Source organism: Pseudonaja textilis, chromosome 1 (genome assembly GCF_049901715.1).
Source record: "Pseudonaja textilis isolate UNSWEBS1 chromosome 1, rPseTex1.2, whole genome shotgun sequence".
NCBI lineage: Eukaryota > Metazoa > Chordata > Lepidosauria > Squamata > Elapidae > Pseudonaja > Pseudonaja textilis.
In genome coordinates, this window is record NC_141990.1 from 234,690,272 (window position 1) to 234,718,251 (window position 27,980).

General features: G+C 39.5%; 2 protein-coding genes and 1 long non-coding RNA gene across 10 annotated transcripts in view; 2 read left to right on the plus strand and 1 right to left on the minus strand.

Annotated features, from left to right (window-relative positions):
• The window catches only part of LSP1 (lymphocyte specific protein 1), a 96,147-nt gene extending 82,580 nt beyond the window's left edge, over positions 1 to 13,567 (plus strand). For all 7 annotated transcript variants that reach the window (XM_087919982.1, XM_026706580.2, XM_087919987.1 and 4 more), the window contains one exon: positions 12,149 to 13,567. The gene's annotated coding sequence lies outside the window, so the exon portion shown is untranslated. The remainder of the gene's footprint in view (positions 1 to 12,148) is intronic.
• Positions 29 to 27,882, minus strand: PRR33 (proline rich 33). Its single transcript, XM_026706576.2, has 2 exons — positions 27,815 to 27,882; positions 29 to 1,707 (listed from the first exon to the last, which is right to left on the minus strand). The coding sequence occupies exon 2, from the start codon at positions 1,696 to 1,698 to the stop codon at positions 133 to 135; it is 1,566 nt and encodes a 521-aa protein (XP_026562361.2). The 5' UTR covers positions 1,699 to 1,707; positions 27,815 to 27,882; the 3' UTR covers positions 29 to 132.
• Positions 22,552 to 27,211, plus strand: LOC148128099 (uncharacterized). Of its 2 annotated transcripts, none has more exons than XR_015740761.1 (3): positions 22,552 to 22,694; positions 25,105 to 25,202; positions 26,698 to 27,211. It is a non-coding gene; the product is annotated as an uncharacterized LOC148128099 (long non-coding RNA). The 2 variants fall into 2 exon arrangements; XR_015740762.1 differs by having other exon boundaries at positions 25,105 to 25,198.
• Positions 27,883 to 27,980: the final 98 nt, after the last annotated feature.

Consider the following 27,980-nt stretch of genomic DNA (forward strand, 5'->3'; position numbering starts at 1 on the left):
AACCCTGTATGAAGGACAGTAACCCTGTATGAAGGATTTTATTTTATTTTTCCCCTCTCAATTGCTGCTTTAGTAAAATCTGGATTTATTTCAGATCCTCTCAGCCCACTGATCATCTTCTCAAGGAAACATCTATTCCTCTCTTTCCTGCACCTGCCACCTAGATGCCATCCTATTACATCCCATCTGTGTTTCTTCAGGTGGTTGGCGTTGGATGCGACGCACATCAAACAGAGTAGTGATCTTTGTCATGGGTTTGGAAGCCAGCTCTTTAAGTTTCCGGGCATCAAAGCGTGGCCTGTGGAGAAGCAGGGGTAGACGTCGCCGGAATGAAAACATTCCCTCTTTTCTTATTTCCTTTTCTTCCTCAGCTTGTGGCTTTTTTTCCTTGCTGATGGTCATCTGGTACAAGATGGCATCCCACATCTTGATGGCTTTTGACTTGGTTCCTTTTTTCTCCTGACCTGGATCCACTTCCGAGATTTCAGCTGTTGCCTTTTCTCTCCCTTGCTCTGGCTCAGATTCTGACACTGGGAACTGAGAAATGTCAGATTCCACTACTAAGTGTTTTTTGAGACGGGACCAGCCACTAAGTTTGCTTTTGGGGGGCACTGCTGGCTTAGATTTGGGTGATGAGCTGGCAGGACTTTGGGAGATAGATGGTGGCGGTGGTGGTGATACAGCCTGCTGGTTTATCTTTCCTGGCAAGAACTCCTGCTTACTGACAGTAGATGGTGCAGGAAGGATAGTTTCTGGCTCCATGTACTGTGATGTGTTGGAGCCTGACTGTCTCTGAACTTCAGTATGTGTTTCGGGGCTTTTGCTGCTTCTTGGAGTTACAGGCCTGACCAGCTGATGAATTGGAGATGTAATCACGGTGTACTGCCTAGGGACATGGAGTATTTCAGCTTTCATTTTCCTGGCGGGTGGTTCAGGGGATGCAGAAACAACTAACCTGGGGGTAAGTGACCTGGGATGCTGTACAAAAGATGTGTCATATGTCTGGCTTGATAGTGAAGCTGCATAGTTGGTTTGCAAATGAACATGGCTTGAATATTCCTCTGGCTGTCCTATTAGTGGAGACTTAACCCTTGGTGCTTGCACGCTATGAAAAGAGGAATGCGTTTCAGCCACATGATTGACCCTGACTGGACTCTCCACTTGAGGAGTGGGGGAAATGGGATGTTCATTAGAAACAAAGGCAGGGGACAAGGGAGTAGGGGGAGCTGAAGAGAACTCTGGGGATTGCCTTGGTGACTCGGGAGTTGTCGGTCTGTAATGCGGAGATATGGCAGGGGAGACTGTTAGTTTGAGATGCTCTGAAAGACTCCTCTGTTCTGTAACTGTGAATGAGAAGGGTCTCGCTTTAGGAAAAGGAGAAGGAACATGATGGATGATGGGCTTGACTGAAAAACGAGGTGGAAGATTGATAGTGAGGCGGACTTCAGTTTCTGTTGGCTTGAGTGGGGAAGAGCGTTCATTGTGCTCCAAGTCTGGACTAGCTTCACTTACAGGAGACAGATTAGACCGGAATGATGTGGTTGATTGTGCTGATAAGGTGGCCTTCTTCTTTGCTGCTTTTTTCAGAAGCTTCTGTAGCCTAAGGTTGTCGGTTCCTGGTTTTGGTAGAATAGGTGGAGGTGGAGCCTGTGATTGGAGGGTGATAGGTTCATAGGGTGGCGTCACCGTTATCAGCATTTTGATCCCCTAAATCAAAACAGAAAAATGATTTTTTAAATAAGTTAGTTCAGGTTTCTAGCCTCCAAAACATATAGGATTATTGATACGAACATTTTGTTCAGGAAAGATTAAATCCATTAACCAGATATCTGTAAGAAATGAATCAGGATAGAAGATTTCCAGGCTTGGCAGAACCATGATATCAACCTTCAGCAGATGACTTCTATTCTCAAGGCAGTGAACGGCCCAATTTTTATTGAAAATTTAAATTTTAGAACCCAGATACTTATTTCTGTGTGCATATGCCTCCTATCTTGTCTTCAGCAAGAAAATTTATTTAGTCATGTTGTTTTGGCTGTAAGCAAGATTCTTAAATGCAGGATTGCGTGTCTGCAGAGTTGAAATTTATTGCTGCATTTGGCATGAAGCCTGAAATTACCATTTTCAAATAATGAAAGATAAAAACGCATAAAAATGCTAAAACCTCTTGAGGAGACATCAAATTGATATCAATCAAAAAATGTGGGGGTTGGGCTATGATGTCTCTCTATCACACTGGAAAACCCCCATTTCATATACTTCAAAGATTAGTCAAACCCCCATTTCATATACTTCACAAAGATTAGTCATACTATCTCAGAGTGGATGCTTTTCAGTGGCTGGGTGAAAAAAAAATCAGCTCCTTGATCAATGGTTTTAACCATCAAATGTAGATTGAAAATACTAAATGAACAATGACAAGTTTTTATTATTCTGATTGAGCTGCCTTCCAATGTGTGAATCATGCTAAAACACTCTGAGACAGAAAGAAGAATCTATTTCAAGAAAGAAGAATCTTTCTATCTCAGGAAGAATGGCTGTCCACCATTAAAAAAGGAAATCCTTATGTGTTGGATTCTAGCTTTTCACAAAAATCTGTATAAATACTCCATCCTCCTTGGAATCTGAAATGCATAGAGCCAGTGCAAAGTCTTCTCTTGTTCAGTTATTCTCAAACAATATAGGGCAAGAGTGGGATTCAAATTTTGTAACAACCGGTTCTGTGGATGTGCCTAGATGGGTGTGGCCATGTGACTGGGTGGGCATGGCTTCTTTTTTTTGCAGCATCCTCCTCTGATTTTGGGGCCTTCTGGGCCTCAGGGAAGTCTCCTGGGGTGGTGTTTTGGCTTCCCTCAGGAAGGAAAAAACTGACTGGGGGGGCATACAACACACCCCTGCACTCTGTTTTGGGGTCTTCTAGGCCTCAGGGAAGCCTCCTGGGTAAAGCAGTAAGACAGCAAGGGGAATCCCAGCACAGCTGATCATAGGAACAGCTGATCATCGGAGGGGAAAGAAATACCTTAAGAAGTGAATAGATGGGGAAGAACAGAGTCAGCAATTTTGGGTATGAGCGCAATATTGCGCATGCACGATAAGGACTGACTGGGTGAGGAGGGGAGGACGGAGAGGGGCAGGGCCAGCCAGGGGCACCATTTGCCCGTTCTCCAAACTGCACAGAATCATAACCAGTTCTATAGAACCAGTCCGAACCGGTAGAATCCCATCCCTGATATAAGGGACATTAGAAAAAGGCTGGTGCCAATGGTGTCACACAATTTTAAGAGATGATGTTATGGGAGCGATTCCATGGCTACAATCACTAACATTCAAAGTGTTAGGGTTGTTAAATCACTGAGAAACTCATTACCAATATGTTTTATTCTCTGTATGATCTCCAGACTTTCTTACCTATTTGCCCCAAATGCTAGAATTGTACTTGGCTGGCAGAAAAGCCCTTGAGAGAAAAAACTGCAAGGCAGAGGAACAAAATAGGCAAGTTCTCCTCAGTTCTGACTTTTTAAAGTCCTATCTGTATGTCTCTCTCCCCCTCCCCCCAGCCAATCAATGTGTTTCAGGAGGTAAGCCAGTAACAATATGCAAAGGTTAGATTCGATTGTATTTGAAGCATGATATTCATTCTTGAAAAAAAGAATGTTTCTTTTTGCATACTGACAGCCCCACTTCTGCTACAATATCAACCAAGAGTCAGCAAACTGTGAAATGTGAGACATGAGAGTCAAGAAGCTCATGCACTCAATTGAATTTTAGCTCCTGGCAAGAAATAGTATTGAGTTTCACTTGCAAAAGTTCATGAAGCCTGTCTTTCGTGCTTCTCCTTGGTGATCTGACCAAGCAACTGATTTCAGCTGTTATGTTTGCAAGCCAAAACCCATGGCTCAAATGATAGCTGGTCCTTTGGGAAGGAGCTGAGCATGTGCAGGAATTGAAAAGGCCTGTGTTTAGTGCATATCCTCATGTGGAGAACAAATATTTCCAACTGGCTCAAAGAGCATTTGCTTAAGCCCGACTTTAAGCACAAACTGACTTTAAACACAAACTCATTACGCTTCTGGATGGATGAATTTCTGAGTAAAGAGGCCCAGAGTGCACCTTTTTCAGGGTTGCTGTAATTTCCAAATCTCATTTTTATAGGCAGTACATTGGCTTGAAAGTGATTAGAAACACAATTCTGGAATCCAATCCACATAGCAAACAACTCATGGGATTGTTCCTGTCTTCCCAATAAATTAGAAGATGTGATTACAAATGCCAAAAAGATTGCTAAAAATTGCAGCTGCCAAATTTAGCCACCAGTTCGATCATGGGTGTCAAACTTGTGGCGTCACATTGCTGTCATGTTGACATTTTGTGACATTTTCCCCATTTGCGGAGCTGAGATGGGCATGGCCTGCACATGTCGCATTCGGCCCGCAGGGCACCAGTTTGACACCCGAGAAGATGTAACCAGTGGGATGTAGGCTGCACACTGCTTCTATAGCTTTCCTATAGTAATTTGCATATTTTCCTCTTATTTGGGTCAATGTGGGTCCTCTCAGTCAAAGATAACAGCCTTGAATCAGCTTGTAAGAAAAGAATGACCTCTTTTGCCAACCACATATTAAATAATGAATTTAAGAAACAAAATCCCCTGTGCTTCTTGTAACTAGCTTCTTGAGTGTTGGCTGTATGAAAATGCATAACACAACACAGCAGTCAGAGACTGACTACTTGATATTTGTCCATACTTTAAGCAGCCACATTTTGTATCCGCAAGATAATGTGATAACAATCTCTCTTAAAGGCAACACACATAGACTCAGGGGTGGGCTTCAAAAATTTTAGCAATGGGTTCTCTGCCCAGTTGCTGGGTGGGCGTGGTCTAGTCAGCCTCCTGCACCATGGTGGGGGGGGGGGGCATTTTTGCCCTCCGCACGTTCAGAAGGCTTTCCTCGAGCCTCTGGGAGGGCGAAAATGGGCTCCTCGGGCTCTGGAAACTCTCTGGAAGCCAGAAGCAGGCCCATTTCTGGCCTTCCTAAACTTTCAGGAGGCCCAATTTTTGCCCTTCCTGAGCCCCTGTGTGCACCCTCCAAAATGAGCCGGGTGGGAACTCCTGGGAGGGACGGGGCAGGGTAGGTGGGGCCAGCCAGGAGTGGGATTCAGGGGTTCTCCGAACTGCACAGAATCTTACCCAACCCCGAACCCCTGCAAATCTCCAGCAGCCCACCCCTGCATAGACTATATTAAAGCAATATGGATGCTAAACAATATGGATACAAGCTGCCATTTCCAGATACTATCGCAATTGACATAACAACCTAAGCTATTAAACTTCTTCTGAGAGACTATTTCTGAAGTCTTAGTGAAGTATTTGACTGAATGTAGGAACATAATTAGTTTGTACATACAGGCTCACTTTATTTGCCTAAATATCAGAATATTCCGAGCTCCAGTATTTGTATTTGCTTGATTCTAAACACAGCCTGGTATACAAACAAACCCATCACTATTTAGCTCCCTAAAAGGACAGTCGACAGAATTGAAAGAGTACAATGTGGCCCACATATTGATCACACCTCTGCATTAGTATTTAGAAGATTTCATTTTCAATAAATTTTATTTTGTTCTGTTTGGTTTTAAGCCACTGGTAGGTAAAGTCATTCAGTTTTGCTTAAAGTTGGGGTTTCAACTTTGCATGTCCTATGCAGCTGACTAGGCCATGGTTTCATATTGTTACCTGTGAGGAGTTTGAGACTGTTGATCTTGAGGAAAAGTATATTTGGCACGGTTGGTTAAACTATCCATATTTTAGATCCTTTCTCTTCCTCGTTGTTTAAATCCTCAAAGGAGGGGGCAGGTGAATGAATTCATGCAGTGATTTTTTTTTTCAAAGGTTGGGTGGTGGTATTACAGACTCTGACAGAGATGCTGTGTGCCTTCTCCTTAAGAAACCTTTTTTTGGAACCAATAAATTGGGACAATTTTCACCCGGCCTCTAAATTTTCCTTTCTAGAATCAGGTCAGGATACAGTAGCAGAAATCTTGGTGCACTTATTGATAAGTTTCAATGGGTGTGGGATTGGGGTAGTACATCCTGGTTCTCCCTGATTCTCAATGGCCTTCAATGCCACTAATCACAGTTCCTTTCTGGATTGGCCCAGAAGGTTGGCACAGGAAGGCACAGTAGTATGGTGATTTTTCTTTCTCTGGGGCCCATTCTAGTTGGTGTTGAGTGCTTATTTGTAGCATGCCTCAGGGTTCTATACTCCTTGCTGCTTTTTGCCATCTAAATAAAACCACTGAAGGAAGTCATTCATCTACCTGAAATGCTATATGTGACTTAGGGCACAGCCTGAGAATCATGGACTCTCAACTCGCATTTGAAGGCCAAAATGGCAGTTTTGGCCAAGAGGGCCTTTGGTCAACTTTATCTAGTGTGCCAATTCTACTCATTCCTAAATGGGAACGTCCTGTTTGCAGTCATTCATTTTCTAGTCACCTCCTGGCAGGCCTTTAGGAAGGCAGTAAAAACTTCACTTTTTCAGAACGCCTTGAGGCCAGGATAATTGGAACTTTTTCTGGGTGGGCTGTGAATGTGAATTACTGGTCACTATTAACTCCTTGGATTTTAATTATTTGTTTTGTTTTTCTTAGGCCACTAAGAATTGAAATGCTGCAGCTGAATAACTGTATACATTTTTAAATAAAATTAAATGAATAAATGTAGACATTTGGCAACTTTGAAATCATTCCTGAACTAGCTATGAAGGAGGAAAGAACTTGTCACTTTGGGCCAGACATCTTCTTTCAGCTCCCCTTACCTCCCACTTAGATATAAGTGCATGCCAAATAAAAATATTAAGCCTCCAAATTCTTTTCCAGTTTTGATTCTGTGGCCTTGTTGTATACCTATAAGAGACTCAAGACATCTTTGGCCAGCTTCTAAGACTCCACTGCCTATCTCTTCAGTTTAATGCGTTTTTGGCAGATTTCAATCTTTAAAATGTTTACTGCAGTCATTCCAAGAATGTGTATGTTTCTCTTCTAAACTGTCAGCTGTAAATCTGTTGGACTAGATGTTTTTGGTTTCAGATTTCTGTTAATTTTTATGTTTTGAGCTAGATTTGGTGGAAGTTTGTTAACTTTCCTGGGAGTGTGTGTGAGACACGCGTGGAAGAGTTTTGTTCCTCATTTCTCCCCCATTCTCTAGGTCTGCTCTGAATTCTTCACAGCATACCTGAATTATAAAATGCATTTTGCAGGGTCCCATTCAATACAGCCATTTTTATAACTGATCTCAGCTGTGTAGTTATATCTTTTTATATACATATAAAAAACTCTAGATATTTTAGCAATTCTCAAGCTGTAACTATAATAAAGCCAGGAAACAAGCATTTAATTTAACCCAATGCCAAATTTTAAGGAGCCCCCTTCTATTCTACTTTAAGTCAACTGTGTATCCCTGGTCTCAGCGAGTCAGAGAGGGAATAGTTTGTGAGATGGAAAAGTTATTTGCAATCTGCGAGCCAAATGCAGACCCAGCTGTTCAGCTTTGAGAGAAGAGTGAGTTATGAAGAAACTGGATCCTAGTGTCATTGGAGCTGAACGGCTAAGGTAAAATTGGAATCCCCTCTAATTTTTGCTGCTGTTGTCATTAGATTTGATGGAAAGAAGAATCAAATGCATCTGTTACAAGCGCAATATGTGCAACAGATGAGAGTCTCTCTCACTCTTTTTTAACATGATGGTTCTTGATGCAAAGGGGAGAAAGAAGTTTTAACTTCACTGATTATTGTCACAACTTGGGAAGAATGGAATTGTGTTAAATTAACAAGAGATAAGATGAAAAGCATTGATCTTTGCATCGCCTATAAGAACAACCAACGAAATAGCAAGCTGATCACTATTGAAAGTAACCTTGCGGAAGATTTCTCTTTGATTTGCAAAATGAAAGATTAATCTGTTGACCTCTTTAAAAAAAAAAAGAGCCTGACCATTTTCTAGAGTACTGTTTCTCAATCTTAGTAACTTTAAGATGCATGACTTACATGGGCTGTTGGGAAATTCTGGGAGTTTAAGCCTACACACTTTAACGTTGCTGAGGTTGAAACACATTGTTTTAGAGCAGGGGTCTTCAAACTTGACAGCTTTAAGACTTGTGGACTTCAACTCCCAGAATTCCTCCTCCACTCATGTTAGCTCAGGAATCCTGGGAGTTGAAGTCCACAAGTTTTAAACTTGCCAAGTTTGAAGACCCTTGCTTTAGAGCAGAGGTCTCCAAACTTGGCAACTTTTAAGATTTGGGGATTTCAACTCTCAGAATTCTCCAGCCCTAGAAAAACATACAGCTCAAAGAAGCTGTAAAACTGTCTGAAGTGGAAGTGAGTGCCTGGCCCTGTGACAGAGAGACTTTGCTGCAGACAGAGATCAGATGCTACTGGCAGCTGTGAAGATAGAAAATAGCTCTTCTGAGGCTCTGCCTCTAAAGCTGCTTGTTCAGCACCAAGTGATGAGAAGAACAGAAAGAAGCTCCCAGCACAAACTTTTAGCCACAAAGTGGATGCCCTAGCCTACTTGCAGGTTACTAGAGGTTACCAGCAGGTTTCCACTGTCCCAAAATCAGACAATGAAAACCAACATTCCTCTTTACTATCAAACATACATATTCTGCTGGGAATACATTAGGTAGAAACCATGTGATATTCTTGGGCTTAAAGCATTACATGGATACTAATGAAGGAGAATATTTGTAGCTTAGGGTTGAAATAAGTCATTGTTGCTCTCTGAGCTTTTTGGAGATGTTATATTACCCTAACTAGGTAACATCATCACCACTGATGATGTTACCTAGTTAGGGTAATGAAACATTTGCAAGAAAATAAGCTCAAAGAGCACCAAGGACCCCTTGTTACATGGATGTTAGACTGTGAAATGAAATTTGGTTTCATTAAGTTTGGCTTTAAGCTTTCTTGGCTATTGAAGGATAGAACAACTCTATTTTGATAGAGCGCCTTGACCTCGTTGCTTCTCCATCCTTAACTAGCTTGCATGAACGATGTCTCCTCCTCCCCACACAATGGATTATGTTTGATCGGGTATATGTGTGCAACTGTAAGAGTCACAGCCTAGTGACAACTGTTGTAAGTAGAAATTCTACTTCAAAGATTCTACCCTCTTAACTTCCTCAATCAAAACCAGTTTCTTCCAAGCAAGAAATTCAGTAATCTCATTAAGCAGGATTTATTAATAGGAAAATAAAAATGATTCAAAAAAATCCAGCAAATGAGATGTTTTAGGGTGAGGATAAATAATAGAATCATAGGGTTGAAAGATCTTGGAGGTGTTGAGTTTAACCCCTAACCAGGGCAGCAATGCTCAGGTCAAAAGCCTGTCCAAATTTGTTTAAAAGCTTCTAGTGATAGAATACCTACAACTCAGTGGTGGGATTCCATTTTTTTTTTACTACCGGTTCTAGAACTGGTCAGAACCTGCTGAATACCACCTCTGCTACAACTCCAGAAGGCTGCTACTGTAACACTTTCAATTTCCCTTTTCTTCTTTAAGTTAGACATACCCAGTTACTTTAATAATGCTTCATATAATTTTTCCTTAGCCCCTCACCCTCTTTGTCATTCTTCTCTGCATTCTTTCCAGTTCCTCAGCATCCCTCTTGTTGTCAGTGAAGATTTGATGCAGGATTTCTGACCATACAGCCTAAGCTATCCCTTCCCATGATGTCAACACAATGTTAATGTTGATGCAGTCCAACATTGCATTGGTTTCTTTGTGAACTATAACACACTACTGCAAGGGTCTTCAAACTTGGTGAGTTTAAGACTTGCGGATTTCAACTCCCAGAATCCTGAGCTAACGTGACTGGAGGAGGAATTCTAAGATTTGAAGTCCACAAGTCCTAAAGCTATCAAGTTTGAAGATCCTTGCACTACTGGCTCACACTTAATTTGTGGTCTACTAGGAGCCCAGATCCTTATCACAAGAACAACTGCTAAATTAGGTACTATTAACATAAATGTGTAAATCTGTAATTTTTTCTTAAGTGCAGAACTTTACCTTTCTCCCTAGTGAACAACATTTTGCTGGATAGCATCCATTGTTGAAATCTATCCAGATGTTTTTTAGCTTGAAGCCCATTTTTTAAGATATTAACGATCTGTTGTAGTAGTAAGATTGTAGTGGAATCATCCTTCTCACTTTATCACGAAAAATTTTATCAAATGCCTCACTATAGTTGAGATATATTATAGCAATAGCTTCCCTTTGGTCCACTAATAAAGTTACTCTGTCATAATTTGTTGGGCATTTTAAGAAACCCATGCTGGCTTCTAGTAATCACTTTTTACCTTTCAAAATGCAAGCAAGCCTACTGCTTGAGATTCAGCAGTTCAACTTTCTATTGTCCTTTAATATCTTGTCATCAAGTAGCAAGCCAAACATTTCCTTAGCTTTCCTCTTTTCTGCACACACCAAAGAATCCTTTTCTGGTATGTTTAGCTTCATTGCAAGCCTAGGTTTGCATGCAGATTTAGGCTATTTGTTGATATTTTGCTTCTGTTGAATATCCTTCTTACAATTTTTTAAGCATGTCCTTTTTGTTTTTTAGTTTATGAGAACATTCTCTGCAACCACACTGGGCTCATCAAGTGTTTCCCAACTTTCTGTTTGGACCGTAATGATCTTTCCCTTTCAGCCTTCCTGAATTGTTTTTCATTTCAGGATATCGGTCTATCATGGAATCCTTCATATATTTTTCTCCTTAATAAACTCAGCTTTCATGAAATTAGTGCTCCTCACCTAGAACACCAATATCACTAGTCACTCTCTCCCAAGGTTTTTACATTTCTTCATCTTTTTTTTTCCTTACTAGAAAATACTAATTCTGATATAGCTGAATTTCAGGAAAGAAAAGATGTACTGGAAAGGGGTCTAAAAATCTAATCTAAAAAAATGGTCTCTGCATCTATGGGTTGGTTTCAGAATGGTTGCTTGAATTCTTACTCTTTTATCCAGCTAAAGCAGTATTTGATACTGGCAAAGTGCTACTTGTCAGTACAGAACAGGAATCTGTATTATTCTGCAGAATGAATATTGGTTATACTGAGGCTGGTGGGATTGGAAGTAGTCAATGGTACAGATAAAACTGGATTAGATGGGTCGGTGATATACTTTGATATAGGATACTTTTCAAAACATTTTCTCCTTACCACTTGTGCTTAGTAGGAGTGCATGTCAGCTCCTAACTGCTGTACGCATAGTAATTAATGCATGTATTTATTTAGCTTGGTATAGCTATGACTAAGGCTTTCAACAGTTTACAAGAACAATTGCTAACATAGAAATTAAATAGGTACATTAAATATAATTCATGGTGAGAATTGACAGAATCAGCAGTTAAAAGGCTCTGCAAAAAGATGTGTTTTAAGGGCCACCTTAAAAGCTGATAATGAGATTAGGCTCACTCAATGTCAGAGGGAGTTCATTCTTAAGAGCAGCTGAAGCAGCAGAGCCAGAATTTGAGTCCTCACCAGATGAACTCATAACAATTTTAGGTAAACTTCTGAAATGATCTTATTAAGAGTGAATATTTTTCTGGATGAAGGTCTAAACTATAGAGGCCCTTCAAGATATAATGACCCTTTTGGCTTGAGATGTACTTTTGGCTGGAAATGAATTGGTAGCTTTGACACAGAAAAGAAAGCATCTGTGGAATATTTAGAAAAAAAAGTCATAGCCAAACAAAATTATTTTATTTGTGCAGGTAGAGGGTCCCCATCCCATTTGTCAATCATGAAATGCAATATTGACAATAAAGAAACCATGTCATCAAAGACAGCACAATCTGTGGGGAAATGCATTCATACCGATGATTGATAATGCTATTATATTTTTAACTGAGAAAAGAAGTTCTTACTTTGCTTGGTTACGAGACTACTTCCTTCACAAGCTAACAATTGTGTCTAATCCTACGTTCTGATAGTTTGCTTCCTTCAATTATGAAAAGTATACAGGATAGTTACAATTAGCATTTGCATTAATAAATTCTTATGTTACTGGGCATGGCCATGGGAAATTCATTTTAATTAAAATATGTGATGCCATTTTGATGTATTTTTTTTCTCTCTTTGAAACCCAGCTTGGAAATCTGAAGCAATACTTCATGCAGCGCTGATGTTTCCCTGGCTATAAGGGAACTATAGTGAAAGGATTTCTTCCCTCCTAGCTCAAACTGGCAATCTGCTTTAAAACCAGCTATTGATTTCTTCACAGATGGAAGCATTTCTCCAAGCTGACTTCATTTGAACTTGGACTTGGCATCAACTCAAGAAGCAATAATGAATTTGAAACCCTTTCTAGATCAGATCTTTATTCTGAGAAATTTAACTTGTATGCTGTATTGAGCTCTTCTCATTTTTTTTAACTGAATTCCTAGCCTTGACCTGGAGAAAAGGGTGAAATTCCCCCCCCCCCCATTTTCTCTTTGAACCTTTGGTAAGGAGGGAGGAATCTTCAGCCTCAAGCTAGCTAGATTTCTGAGATCCAAGAATGAAAACAAAAGTAAATATAGAAATAACATTGAGGGTTAAGCAGTATAGCTGATGCTAATGATTCTTGTACTGTTCAAGCATATCAAATGGCAAGAGATACCAGAATGTCTATTCTTGACCATAAGATGTTTTGCAGGTGGAAATGTAATTTCTTAATACCATTCTTAATACCACAGAATATAGCAGGATTTTAAACTGAGGACTGTTTTGGTGCCACTATTTAAATACTGCCCTTAGTATTCTTTTTGAATGATGATTTCTCTAAGATGGCTTTTGTGGTGAGACTTCGGTTCAGTTATGGTTATCTGGCTTAAACGCACTTCAGGAAATACCTTCTCCCAAAGTGCCTATCCTAACCACAAAGTAAAAGCCATCTTGGCTTGCTTTGCTTATTTTTTTTTTCTCCAGATGATTGATTCATGTGAACAAACTATAGCCTTTATTCCCTTCAGATCTATACTCCTCTCAGATGTAGATATTGAAACTGGAACCTTGCACTGTTTCTTGAAATATTTTCTGACAAAACAACAACTGGAAAGAAAATGTAGGACATTATCCTGAGCATGAATGGAGATCTAATGTACCATTTCATCTTTGTCTCCCTTATCTAAATAATTCTTGCCTTGAAGGAGACATGGGGCACTTGAGGTGCAGTTCTTATTGTGGTGCATTTAACAAGATGAATGGTAGCTCCCGAGGACCAGTCAAATTACAGGACCATCCTTCACCTGCTCCCCCAAAGGCTGCTGGTACCTTTTGACCTAGTTGAATAGATCCATTCTTGGAAATATACATTCATCTCTTTGCCTCTCTATTACAAATAGATTTGCCACCCCATAGGTTTAAAAAAAAAAAAAAGGCCATTATATCTGCTTCTCCTAAAACTTACATTTAGAAAATAGTTTTCTTTTCTGTATCTTTCATTTTCCTTTTGCTTTCATCTGTTAACTTTTTGTGTGATCTGGTATGTTTCTTAACAATTTAATAAAAATTCTGTGAAATAAAAATGAGTCCTGTAATGTCAGTTACACTGAGTCTAAACATGAGCTGTGGTTTAATTGTTTTATTGAATTAAAAAACCAGAGGCTGAATTATTTGGCATACCAAACCTAAATCATGGTTTACAAATAATTGGGTTTACAAATTATCATACAATATGTTATTGTAATTCAGAAATAAAATTAATCATAATATGGGGTGGGTTACCATGTCTTATTAAGCCATTATCTTCAAATCTTTGACAAATCTCAATTTGCTCAATTGTGAATTTGAAGTAAATTCCAAATTACTATAAAGATGTTTATTAGAAACAATAAACTTTGCATGCTTACTCAAGGGGACAGAACAAATCTAAATATATTTGGATTTCTCCTGATCTATGCATCTATTGCTTTTGAGATCTACAAACATTTAAAGAAATATTAAGTTAAGTCAATTTCCAAGTGACAATGTATTGATCTTTCTGGTCTATATTTAAATAATACAGCTAGTCCTAGATTTATGACCACAGCTCAGCCCGAAACTTCTGTTGCTAAGGAAGACAACTGAGCTTTGCCCCATTTTATGACCTTTCTTGACACAGTTAAGTTAATCACTGCAGTCGTTAATTGAATCATATTGTTAAGTGAATCTGGCTTCCTCCATTGACTTTGCTTGTCGGAAGCCGGCTGGGAAAGTTACAAATGGTGATAACATGACCCAGAGACAATGCAACAGTCATAAAACACATGCTAGTTGCCAAGTGCCCGACTTTTGATCAAAAGACCATGGAGATGCTCCAATCCTTGTAAATGTGAAGATCAGTCATAAGTCATTTTTTTAGTGCTGTTGTGACTTTGAGCAGTCACTAAATGAATGGATGTAAGTCTAGGACTACTTCTATACAAAATGATTCTATGAAGCGTCTAATTATGCATAATTAACAAAATGTGGGTGGTTGTTTTTTTAAACTAAGTTTATCTCAAATTTCTCCTGGCTTAAAATAGTATTTTTCACCCACCCAGATCAGCTTGAACCCACCCCACCCCCCCAAAAAAAAAATTCCAAGAAGATCGAAATAACACCCAATGTCTAAAAACAAGATTGGAAAGAATTACAGCCTACACACTGGAGTAAGGGCTTCTCAATCTTGGTATGAGGTTTATATCTGCAAAATGTCATTCAAATTGCCAGATTTCAAATAACTACTGTATTTAACATACTTGGAAATCAACTACACTAATTTTTCAGTTGAACCCTCCATAAAGATGTTTTATCTATTACTTGGGAATTACCATAATCCAATTTACAATATGTACACTTCTGAGGACCATAACCAATGTCAATGTTTTATTTTACATTATAACATATATTTAATGTTTGACAAGGTTGGAAAACTCTGGTAGCTTTGAAAATGAGTGCTGATAAAAAAAATCTGACTTATAGACCTGAAAAAGCTAAATAAGGTTGGTAAAATCTGCTATGGAATTAATATATATTTTAGGTGAAGGGGCCGATTTCATGCTATAGCTGATGCAGGTTTTTAACATTTTTGAAATTCAATTCAAATTGTACTGATCTCATTTCTCAGTTATTTAGCTTTCTCACAATATTCTACAAATCTCTCTTCTCAAGATCTCAATCTTCTAGTTTAGGAAGAACCCGTATTTCCAAACACATCAAGAATATCTTCCTTTGAATCATTCTTCAACACTTGGACAAATAACTGGCCACTACTGTGTAGCCAACTACAGTTCTTTGGGAGAACTTCAACTCAACTTTAACATTCTTAAAATCATTTTGAAGCTGAATCAATTGCAATCAAATACAATATTACATATCCAATTATTTTGGGATGTTCTGGGTAGTACTTTTAAGCCTGCTGCCTGTAAATTGAAGGTAATGAACCAAGATGAAAAGCTATATGGACTTACTCACACATATAAATGACTTAAATGTACATGAATATTAGTAGTTCAGGTTGGTAGCTGGGGTGTTGGTTTGAGCTCCAAGTTTGGCAATTTGGTTGCAAACGTTTCATCACCATTCAAGGAGACACTGTCAGTGTACTCTGAATTGTGCTTGTCTATCCAAGCACTGGCTTTTAAATACCTTTTTATGTGATGCATTCACCAGTTTGCATCACATAAAATGGTATTTAAAGGCCAGTGCTCGGACAGAGGAGCACAATTCAAAGCGCATTGATGATGCCTCCTCGAATGGTGACAAAATGTTTGCAACCAAATTGTCAAGCTCAGACCAACAGTCCCACATATGACTTCCTACCCACAAAACACTCGCTTTATTCAATGTCTATAAAACAGATAGTTTACTAGACACTGTTTCTCATTTGGCCTGACTTGGGAAAGTATATTTATCATTTTGAGAACAAGCCAGGATATAAATGAAACTTTAGATAACTCTTATTTGTACCAGCTTTCCATAACTTCCCAAATGGAAAATACTGCTAATGTAGTAGCCTTTTTGCTCAAGGAGGGAAGAATTCTGTATCAGGGTGAATAGTTTGTTCACCATCAAACTAACACCATCATATTAATTCAAAATATGATAATCTGAATATAAAATGTAAAGATAAAAATTTCCCCTGTCCTGTCATGTCCGGATCTAAGGGGCGGTGCTCATCTTTGTTTTCTTAGCCAAGGGAAGAAAGATATTTCTCATGGTCATGTGGCCAGCATGACTATATGCTAAGGGGTGAACAGAATGCTTACATTCCTATTGAAGTGTTATCTACTCACATTTGCATGCTGCTAGGTGGGCAGGAATTGGAGCAAGTAAAGGGAGCTCACCTCATTGCATGGCTTTGAACCCGGTCTGCCAGTCGACAAACCCAACATTTTTAAGCACTGAACCCCCAAATTTGAATATACTAGAATTCTAAAACTAAAAATCATGACATTTGCCAAAAAGCCCAAGAGCTATTCCTGGAGCACGGATGGCCGCAAGATTGAACAGGTCTCCTGCCTGAAATACATGAGGGTAGCCCTTAATTCTGGTGGCAGTAGGAAAATTCACAGGGATTACACTGCTGAAAATGCACAGAGAGGCACATCTACCATCCTGAAGACAAGAGGTGGCCCCTGTATATCTGCAGCGCTCAAATTATTTGAAGCTAAGCCAATAGCTTTTTGGCTCTTTAGAACTTGCATAACACAAAGTTCTAAAAACAGCCCTTCAGGTCCCAAATTGTGCTTGTCTCTAATGATACCCCGCAACCAGAAAGAGGCTTCAAGAAAGTGGAGGCTAGAGGGTAGATGAGCATATTCACCTGTTGGCCCAGACTATTATTCCCCCTCTTGCTTCATTAAGTGGAGTAATGATTTTCAATCTACATGGAAGGAAGCAATCTCACCCCTGGACTTCTTTCCAACCTGAGACATGGTCAGACCAAAGTACTCATTAAACTGTGCCACAAGCACAGAGTGCCAGTTGTACTGCACCAGGACTCTAACCTTTATTGCCAATGAATGCAACAGGTATTCTGCCTCCTCTATATTACTTAGCATACCAAACTAATATTCAACTCCCTAATCACAAGAGGATCTCTATTCTTGTCATGCCATCCCCTCAGCTGTCCTTGAAGCTGATACAGGGAAATTCCCTACCCAGAGAAACAATGCCCCGTGACTCTGGACACACAGATACAACAGAACATATGTTTCTCCAGTGCCTGCACTACAGAAACATTTCCTCTTCCCATTACAGCATAAATGCCCAAGGCACTCAGAACTGTTTCATATCTCCTTGCTGCTTTCAAATACCAGCCCTGCTCCAACATACAGGGTTGCTAGCATCTGCACAGCAGCATTTAAAATTCATCCATCTATCCCAGGGGTCCCCAACCACCAGGCCCCAGACCGGTACCAGTCCGTGGATCATTTTCTACCGGGCCGCCGGTTTGCTGGGTGCCACCATCTTGTTTCGATGAGTAAGTGCTTCCGGGTGAGCTTTTCCGGTTGGAAAGTGGAGTTTGGGTCCTGAAGGAATCCTCGCGCCTTAGTTTCATCGAAAGGGGGGGGCTTCGAACGAAGAGCCATCCCGATGGCAGAGGAGATTAAGAAAGCACAAAAAAGCACAAAAAAGGTACAAAGGAGGAGTTGAAGGTGGTGGGGGACGGCTGGCTGGCCAGTCGCTCGGCTCACCTTGCCTTGTCATGCGTGCTGATGCTGGTACCGGGCCACGGATCATTTTGTGATGCTGGTACCGGGCCGTGGCACAAAAAAGGTTGGGGGCCACTGATCTATCCCTTAAACTAGACTTAATGAACACCCAGTACATCATATTAGAGCGCTCTGATTTGATAGTCTTTGATATACTAACCTTTTATGCTCCCCTATAACCTCTAAAGCTCTCACCCCTTCTTTCAGATGTTTACAGACTTTTATGTATGCTTTCTGTTTTATTATCTTCTAGTTTTCCCCTTTCTTGTATTTTTTTAGCCTCCAGTATGCTTTTTAATTGAACGTACTCCATCCTCCTTATGCTGGTTTTGATTGTAATAAAGATTTGATTTGAGCTGAGTGCCCTCAGTACTATATCTCAGTCATGGCCTTTTCTCTGGAATAGGAGGCAACAAGGGACCAGTGCATTTTTAATGTTTCTCATTATAATAAAAATGAAACAAAAATTAAAGCACACTTTTTTGTAGCCAATGGCAACTGAAAGATGTAAGAGAGAAGTTAATTCAATTTTGTTGCTGTTGTTGCTGGGCCCTCAGGACATACATTTTAAGGAGAAGCTATACATTAAGTAACAATAGCACAAAACGTTTCTGCAGTGTATAGTTTTTAAGGACATAATAAATAGATCGATACTGCAGTTGTGTTATATATACTGTATATATTTAAAATGCACAAAGCAACTCTTAAAAATCAGGTTGAGCTAGCATAGCTACAGTTGGAATGCAATTAAATGAAACAAGGTTTTTTTTTATCAACAAATAAATTATTCAAAGATAGAAAATCCAGATAAAATTGCTAGTAACTGGAACCTGATGGAATCTAATTTATTAATATATACTGTTAAATGATTGGAAGGAGTTGGACCTGCACCTAGTTACTGCATTTTTTCGAGGTCAAAACTTCAGAGAACCAAATGTGATGCTGTTGCAACTATCATGACAAGCAGAGAATTTGAATTAATTGGCCTTCCTAATTGACTTGTCTTGTAAGAAATGAGTTGCTGATAGAACAACTGAGTAACAATTGGCTCACATCTAATTGTGAAGGATAAATTTTGTGGACTTCAACATTGCCAGATTTTTACTTGTCATCATTTTTCCTGAGGAAAAACCACATGAATTGGGACTTATCTACTATTTACCCATCTATCCATGAAGGTGCATGCTTGCATGCATGCATGCACACATATATACAGGTAGACCTCAACTTAAGACCACAATTGACCCCAAAATTGCTCTTGCTAAGTAAGACAGTTGTTAAGTGAATTTTGCCAACCTTTCTTTCCATCGTTGGTAAGAGAATCACTGCAGTTGTTAAGTTAGTAAGACGGTTGTTAAGTGAATCCGGCTTGCCCATTGATTTTGCTGGTCAGAAGGTCACCAAAGAAGATTGCATGACCCCGGGCCACTGCAACCATCATAAATATGAGTCAGTTGCCATGTGCCCAATTTCTGATCATGTGACCATGGGGATCCTGCAACCTTCACAAGTGTGAAAACCGGTCATGAATCCCATTTTTCAGTGCAGTTGTAACTTTGAATGGTCACTAAATGAATTGTTTTAAGCCGAGGATTAGCTGTACTGGGTTTTCCTGATGTTGCAAGCACAACACTTTATTTATTTTTTAAAGAATACTCTGTTGGCTGGAAGAGAAAGTTGTCTCTGAACAAGTAGCCAGTAGATTTCCTCAATACGAGTGCATGGAGCTCAAATGTGGTACCACTATGACTCTGTTTAGACCTGGCTGTACAAAAGAACAGAAAGGGATCTTTTAAGCTTAATGGGAGCTTAAAATTTTCATGGAATAGATCAGTGACCCACAACCCTTTGGGCACCAGGGACTGGTTCTGTGGAGAGTGTGTCTCTGGAGATTCTCAGTCATCCAGGTAAGTCATGGTGGTCCCGAAGATGCCTTTTCAAGTGGCAACTGGATTTTCTGGAAAGTCCAGTTCAGTGGTGGGATTCGATTTTTTTTGCTACCTGTTCTGTGGGTGTGGCTTGGTGGGCATGGCGTGGGAAGGATACTGTAAAATCTCCAGTCAGAGGTGGTAATTTGCCAATTCTCCAAACTAAACAAAATTTCCACTACTGGTTCTCCAGAATTGGTCAGAACCTGCTGAATACCACCTCTGGTCCAATTGCCTCTTGAAAAAGCACCTTTGAGACATTCATGGAGAGAGGATTTTCAAAGGACTGGAGGTGATTTCACATGCTACCTGCATCTCACGGATGGGGCTTCACTTGTTTGTGTGACCAAGCCTGGTGCCAGTCCATGGACCGGAGGGTTGGGGATCTCTAGAATTGATCAAGCTGATCTATACTGATTGCTGTCTGCTCTTCTGATAATTTCAACATACTTGTACTTAATGGGATAATCATAATGTGATAAGGTTAATTAAAGAAATGCATTAATTTGTCAAGCTTCAATTAGATTTCCTAGAAACATCATCCACTCCTTTTGCAGATGATACAACAGTGATTGGTCTCATTCGAGACAACGATGAATCGTGTGCAGACAGGTGGTTGAACAGCTATCCTTGTGATGCAACCAGACCAATCTTGAACTAAATACACTCAAAACCATAGAAAGGGTGGTAGATTTTAGGAGAAACCCTCCTCTACAACCTCCTTTTACAATACTAGACAACACAGTATCAACAGAAGAGACCTTCAAGTTTCTAGGTTTTATCATTTCTCAAGAATTAAAATGGACATCTAACATCAAAAACGTCATCAAAAAAGCAGAACAAAGAATGTTCTTTCTGCGCCAACTCAGGAAGCTCAAACTGCCCAAAGAGTTGCTGATTCAGTTCTACAGAGGAATTATTGAGTCTATCATCTGCACGTCATAAATATGAACCAGTTGCCAAGTATCCAAAGTTTGATCATGTGACCAAGGGGACACTGCAATGGTTATAATTGTGAAAAACGGTCATAAGTCACTTTTTTTAGTGTTGTTGTAACTTTGAATGGGCACTAAATGAACTGTTGTAAGTTGAGGATTGCCTATATTTGGATTAAAAAATGTTATGTAACAGTCTTGTCATAGAAATCAAAAATTATATTTGGCCTGTTTATTCAGATACTCTTGTCTATCAGTTTCCTGTTCTGCTCTTGGAGTGTCTCCAGATATTCAAATTTTTGCTGATTTGAGTCATCCCTGACAGGTTACAAGGAAAGATAACAGTCTTTTGAAAAAGAAATTTAGTGGAGCAGAAATTCCATTTCATTGCACACCCTGAAAGACATGTCTCCTCAGAAATGTAATTGAGCTGATACACTCATATGAACCGCAGTACAAAAAAGAATCAAACCAGTGACAATCTGAAAGTGGTGCAGTTGGATTAATCTTTTAGACTGGGTGACATGATAGGCCTCTTCCAAGTTTGTTTGTTTTAAACAAGGCAAATAGCAATAGCACTTAGGCTTACAGTATATATTGCCCCATAGTGCTTTATAGCACTCTGTGAGTGGTTTACCCCCAACAATCTGGGTCCTCATTTTACTGACCTCAGAAGGACAGAATCCTTAATCTTCCTTAATCTGGTCAGGATCAAACTCCAGGCTGTGGGCAGAGTTTACCTGCAATACTGCACTTAACCATTGCGCCACCAATAAACCGGAAGTCAATTCTTGCTTCTGTAAAGTTTCATAAACCACTTCCTTTTTTCTTAAATAGTAATAGGATGCACCAAGCATTGAAACACATGAAATCAGGTGTGTGAATTAGTCTACTCTTTTCCTGTATGTTTAACCAAAGTACAGCACAATTCAATTTCAAATCCTATCTCTCTTTGTGGGGTGTGGGTGTGAAGGGAATCTTAATGTTCTATATGCCTACACATTTTATTTTTGCACTGAGTCAGGAAAAATAAAAATAATCAAATGCTTTTGGCTTTTGGCAAAAACATTTCATTAGCTTGAAACAGAACTTGGAAATCTGGAATATATTAGGAATTCAAACAAGTAAGAGGTTTTATCCCTTTTTAAAAATAACGTGAGTCCATAAACTTATGTGTTATTACATCCTAGGATAAGAAGTGTTATCCTAGGATGTAAAATAAGAAACCAAAAAGACAATCAAGGAATACCAGGCATTGAGTCAGATCTTTTAGTGGAAGTAGATTCTTACACCTCAACTAACTGAATGGAGCTTCTTTACTACAGAAGTCACTCCGTATTGTGTGTTTGAGCTATTGGTGGCTCTCCAAAAGTTAGAAATCCTTCTCCATGTCTACTACCTGAGTGTTTTAACCAGAGATTCCAAGGACTCATTTGATATGAAAGCATTAGCAGCATCAGCTCTATGTTTCATTCTGGACAGTTAGTCAACATTAGATTAGATTAGTCAATCGGGTTAGCACTGATGATGTTACCTAGTTTGGGTAATGAAACATCCGCAAGAAAACAACCATGCTCAGAGAGCACCAAGGACCCCTCATTTCAACCTCGAGCTACAAATATTCTCCTTTATTGGGATTTAGTCAACAGCCTGTGATCATTTGGGCTCATTATTAAAATGTAAATTGGGTATCTTTGAGGTTTTGAATTTGTCTTCTGCTCAAATGTTGCAGGACCCTCCACACAGGATCTTTATTAAGCAGCTACTTACAATGGCTATCCAGACCTTGAAAGTGACCTTCATGGAAGACACAATATCACTCAGACTGAGACTCTTTCACATTTAGCACTGATCTAAAAGCAGCTCAGCAGCTGTGAGCAGGGTCCAATTAATTTCTGGCTCTGATTCCATGCATCCAAAATCATATAAAGGGCAATGAAAGTGTTGGAAGTTCTAGAGAGCATGTACGCTCTCATTGGATGGAACTTGTTTCAACCCATCTTCAAGTTTCTTCAACTTTCAAGTGACCATCCCTTCTTTTCAAATAGGTGGGGTCTTTCAAAGGCAAGAAAGGGATGGGGCCTTGGAAGCAACTCTGTGTCTCCCTATTCGGTAACTGTTATTATTATTATTTGGAAGAGGGTGGTGGGGAACATAACAGGCTCAGGCCAAACAATGCGTTCTAAAAAAACATTAAGGTGGGGCAGATTTTTGTCAGTCTCTGGGTCTTCCTATCAGATAAAGGGAAAAAAAAGAACTGGTTGGTTCCTACTATTTTTCCACATGCTGAGATTAGTGGTAAAGAACACAGCCACATAATGAAACCTTTTTTTTTAATACTGGAAAGTAGAAATGATGAAACTGTGAAATTGCCCTGATTGCAACAGAATTTCAGAAGATGACATTCAGAAGATGAAATTCAGGATTAGCATTTTTAAAAAATGCTGCATTCCTGAATTTTGGAGACAATGCTGGAAGAGGAATAATAAACCTAGCAGAATAGAGAATGTGACAACAAGAAGCCGGAAAATGATTTCATTGGGAATCACCAGAAAAGGTGAATGATTATTCCCTGAAACAGCCTCACATAAACATTGCAGAAACTGACTGGAGATCATCGGACCTGCAGGCTGATTTATCTGGAGATCACTAAGTTTGGGATGATACTTCCATTTTTTTAAAAAAAATATACAATACAGAGGTGATATTTGGGAATTAACTTCTAAGAATACTGCAACATATTTCATGTCTTCATTCATTATTGTAGCTGAGATGGAATTTCTCTTGAGATGACATCTTCCTGGAGATCTTAATTTAGTAAAGTGCCAAAGGGCTTTCTCCTTTCTTCACTCCTTTTTACTATGAAGCCACCGGGGTGGCACAGGGTTCAGTAGCAATGAAATATGGATAATACCCAGTTACACATTTTGTCCCTAGGTCAGACTGTGGATGCGGTGGCAGTGTTGACCCACTACTTAACGCTATTAGAGACTGGATGGGAAGGAAGAGACCCCAACTTATAACCAGAATTATTCCAGGGAAATTCCATCTTTGAGTTATGAAGAGACTGCACTATCCCGCTCAGAATTGATCTGCAGCTGGGGAGTTCTCCTAGATTCATAGTTCTGCTTCGGGAACAGGTGGCAGCTAAACCCTTGCAGGGCATCTTGTGTACCAATTTCAACCTTTCTTGGGCCAGGAATACCCTCTTCACAGTAATTCATGCCCTAATCTTCTTCCAGTTGGATTATTGTAATGTGCTCTGTGTAGAACTGCCCTTCCAGAAACACCCAAGAACTACAGAATATGATGGCTTGGGCAGTAAAAGACTATGGAAACTTAAGAAATACATCAATAATGTTTTAAAAATGGAAAGGAATGAAAAAAGGGGACTCTCTGGGAAGAAAATACCTCAGTTTAACCTTGTGTCCTCTAGTTTCATTGGATTAAGCTGACCAGGACATTTAGCATGCCAGTACTATGTTTGATAATCTAATGTAATCTCTAAACATCTTTAGTTTGTTAACCTTGATATTCCGGAATTTCTATAGTGCCTGGACTTTTAGAGGAGGGAAAGATGGAAGATAAAAAAAAACCTAATAGTTGTTTTTAATCCAGTCTGTCTGGTTTTTTTTTTTTTTAATTTAATGCTATATTTGGTAAGCAGCCCACTGGACTAGGTGACTATGTTAAATCTAATTGATAATCATAATAAGCAATGGAACTTTATTACATGTAAGAATTAGTTGAGAAATTAAGAAATGTTTATGATTACTAGAATCAACGTTATATCCCAGGTAATAATGTGAGGAAATTTATTCTATGAAAATAGTAGGAAGCAATGAATATAGGGCCTGTGATGCTGAACAAAGAAATAACACATATATGTTTATTTGTTTGACTGAAAGCTTTGAAAGGCAGAAACAAAGAGGTAGCACTTTGCATATTGCACAAGTCACCTAAGATTCTGCCTTGGGAAATTATATGAAACAACACATAGAACGTGCCTAAAAAACTGACAGCTCATCTGTCCATGAGACCTGGAGTCCACCAGATCAATGTTTCTTGGCAGCTTTAAATGGGTGGATTTCAACTCTTGAGAATTTTCCAGTCAGCAAGGTAGCTTGGGAATTCTGGAAGTTGAAGTGCACCCATCTTAAAGTTGCCAAGGTTGAGAAACACTGCATCAGATGCATGGCCTTTAAAACCCATCACCTCCGCTAGCTTTCCCATTGATTAAGAATAATGTGAGCTATTTCATGCGTCCTGAAGACATTAGTTTTGGGTAGATTATAATAGACTCATGAATAAATATTGGCCTAGTAAATGAATCATGAATAATATTCTAAATGAACCTTTGAATTTGATTGATGATATAAATGCATGTCTACTATAGAAGCGATATAGTTGTTTAGTTGATTTCATGAGATGCTCAGAATGTACACGAAGTGGGAAGCTGTTTATACCAATAAAAATGAATGAATTCTCACATTTAGTGTGGTTTTTTTTTTTTACTTGACAGGAGTATTTCAGAAAGAAAACAGCAGCCTGAAGTCTATAAACTTGAGATGGCCAGGATTAAATCAGGGGCATTCTACACATAAAACCAGCTTTTTGTTAGTAAGCTGTGACTCTTCCCTGTGGTTGGGCTATTCTTCATTTCATTTCATTTAGAACATTTTGTTTTTTTTAAAGATTTTTTTTCTATATTCCTTTAACTTCTGATGATTTTTAAATGACTTTTAAATGCCTTAAAATTAATGTTTATTTCTGATATGGTACTTTATAAATTTTAGTTCTCTTCAACTGATTTGAATACATTTGGCCAAAACAAGTCAGGATAAAAATACCGAATTCAAACAAACAGATAATTACACCAACTATTCCAGTTTCTTTGGGAATCTAAAACTTGTGAGCTGAGCAGTCCAAATAAAGATACCCCAAACTACAATAGCTGAAATGTACCAGAGAATCAGATAATGCAGAGATGTTATCAGCTTGAGGGTCTAAATGTCAAAAGGGGGAATGGAGGGACAATGCCAGTTTACCAAATTTCAAAGTATCTATTTTCTCATTTCAAACGTTCCTTCCTCTTTAGATCCAGGAATAAAATTACTATCAACATTACTGGGTACACACTCCGCTTCATTTTATGCCATGCATGTTCTCACAAGGATAATCCTCGAGATATCATACAGGTCTATAAGACACCCCCAAAGTGTCAAGCACGTAGCAGAACTATCAATCGGAAGATAAGAATAGTAAGAGTCTCACTAACACCACCTAGCAAGGCACCTCAATTTTATCCTTGGCTGCCAGTGGTATATTTTGCTGCCAACTGAAACTCGAATCATGAATACACACGGGAAGCAGGCAATCCATGCCTAAGGAATGAAATGAAATGCACACCACCAAAGTACTGTGCAAGAACAAAACTAGCCCATTCCTGTTGGAATGAAGAGTGCATTTCTCCTTGCAGTGTATAGAAATGGACTGTACAGGTGAATGCATTTCTCTTCAATACTGGAAACAGGAAAGCCTTATCCATTGCATCTGAAGGCAGCTGATTATTTGAGAAGGTGCAGAATAAGTGGCACAGCATGCCCCCAAAGTTCTTGCCACTGTACCCCAATCCCGAGCACCTGCCAGGTGAAACTGTTCTTGCAGCTAGTGGTAGAACTGTCCCTAAGTCAAAGGTGGTCAGTAAGCTAATCATTTTAACTGAGGAATGTTCATAGGGATTAATCTTTTAAACAGGCATTAGAAGGGGTGTTTTTTGTTTCTTTGAGACAACAAATGATACTATCCTGCAGATATCTCTCTTTCAGCCCAAGGGCCTTTTAAAAAGTACAGAGTGCAAACTAATGGATATTCATCCCATATTATTTCAAACAGATTCTTGTCTCTTCCAACCTTTAAAATGAAGCTTACAGTACTAGATTATCATTATCATTATTATTATATAGGGTACCTTTAAAAATAATTGTATCTAAAGGTAGTCAGATGTTCAAGAATTTTGTAAGTAAGATGCCTTCATACAGTCAGGAAGTCAATATGTTATCTCTGCTGCAAGCTTCAAAAAATTTCCTGATACATTTTCTAATTTTTTTTGAAGTACAGCAGCATCCTGATAAGAAGCCAAGTCTGCCCCTGAACTGCGCAAAGTACAAATCCTGTCTCCGGGACAGAGCAAGTTACCCGGGTTCCAATAAAAGAGAAAATCTGTAACTCCAGCTTGAAGTAGGGACCAGGGAGGCTTGAACAGGGAGGATTGCAATGTCCTACCTGTCAATGAATACTTCAGATTCAACCATAACAATACAAGAGCACACAATAGATACAAACTCAAGGTAAACTGCACCAAACTTGATTGCAGGAAATACAACTTCAGCAACAGAGTGGTCAATGTCTGGAATACTCTACCTGACTCTGTGGTTTCTTCCCCAAACCCCAAAAACTTTAACCTTAGACTGTCTACTATTGACCTCACCCTTTCCTAAGAGGTCTGTAGGGGGTGTGCATAAGCGCACCAAGGTGCCTACCGTCCCTGTCCTATTGTTTCTTTTTTTCTTATATGTATCCATTTCATGTATTCATAGCTATGTTTATACTTATACCGGTTATCTTATAATCGCTCGACAAAATAAATAAATAAAAAAAATAAAAAACTAAGGACCAGGGAGTCTTTGGTGCCCTCTGAGCTTGGTTGTTTGCTTGGAGACATTTCATTATCTGACTAGGTAACCTCATCAGGGCAAGCAAGCAGCCAAGCAAACACTGCATTGGGCAATACCTCGCCAGCCACTGACCAACTTGAGTAACAAGTATTTTAGTTTGTCTTCCTCAAACTCCGCAAGCAACACAGTACCGAAGGCCTGATCGACAATTTGTTTGCATAGGAAAGCCATCTGCTTAGGCAGAGTTTAAAAAGAAGGCGAAGCCGGCTCGTGTAGGCAAGCACTGCACACGAATGAGCAGGCTACCTACACTCTTACTCAAGATCCCGAAGTTTCAAATCTAAGACGAAGCAAACCCCCCTCTCTTAATGTGTCTTCCCTTCCCTCCCGGTTTTCTTGCTCCCTTTTACAGTGCGGGATTTCGATACAGTTGAAACCTTTGCCTCGCTAGCAGAACCTGACTCCGGGCTGCCCCTTCAACTCAGAGGGAAAAGGTTGCTTTCAAACAACCGCCAGAGAGACGCCCGACTTTGCTTTGCTCTGCATTTACTATACCTGGTGAACAGCGCCGGAGGTTTAAAGGCTGCAGCTTGCCGCGCTCCGCTCCGCGGGCTTCAAACCCTGTCGGTGCATACTTGCTTGGACTCTTCCTTTCCAAGCCAGGGGAGTGGGGAAGGCAGACAGATGCCCAAAATAAAACCTGCCCCCGCAAGCTCTTTAT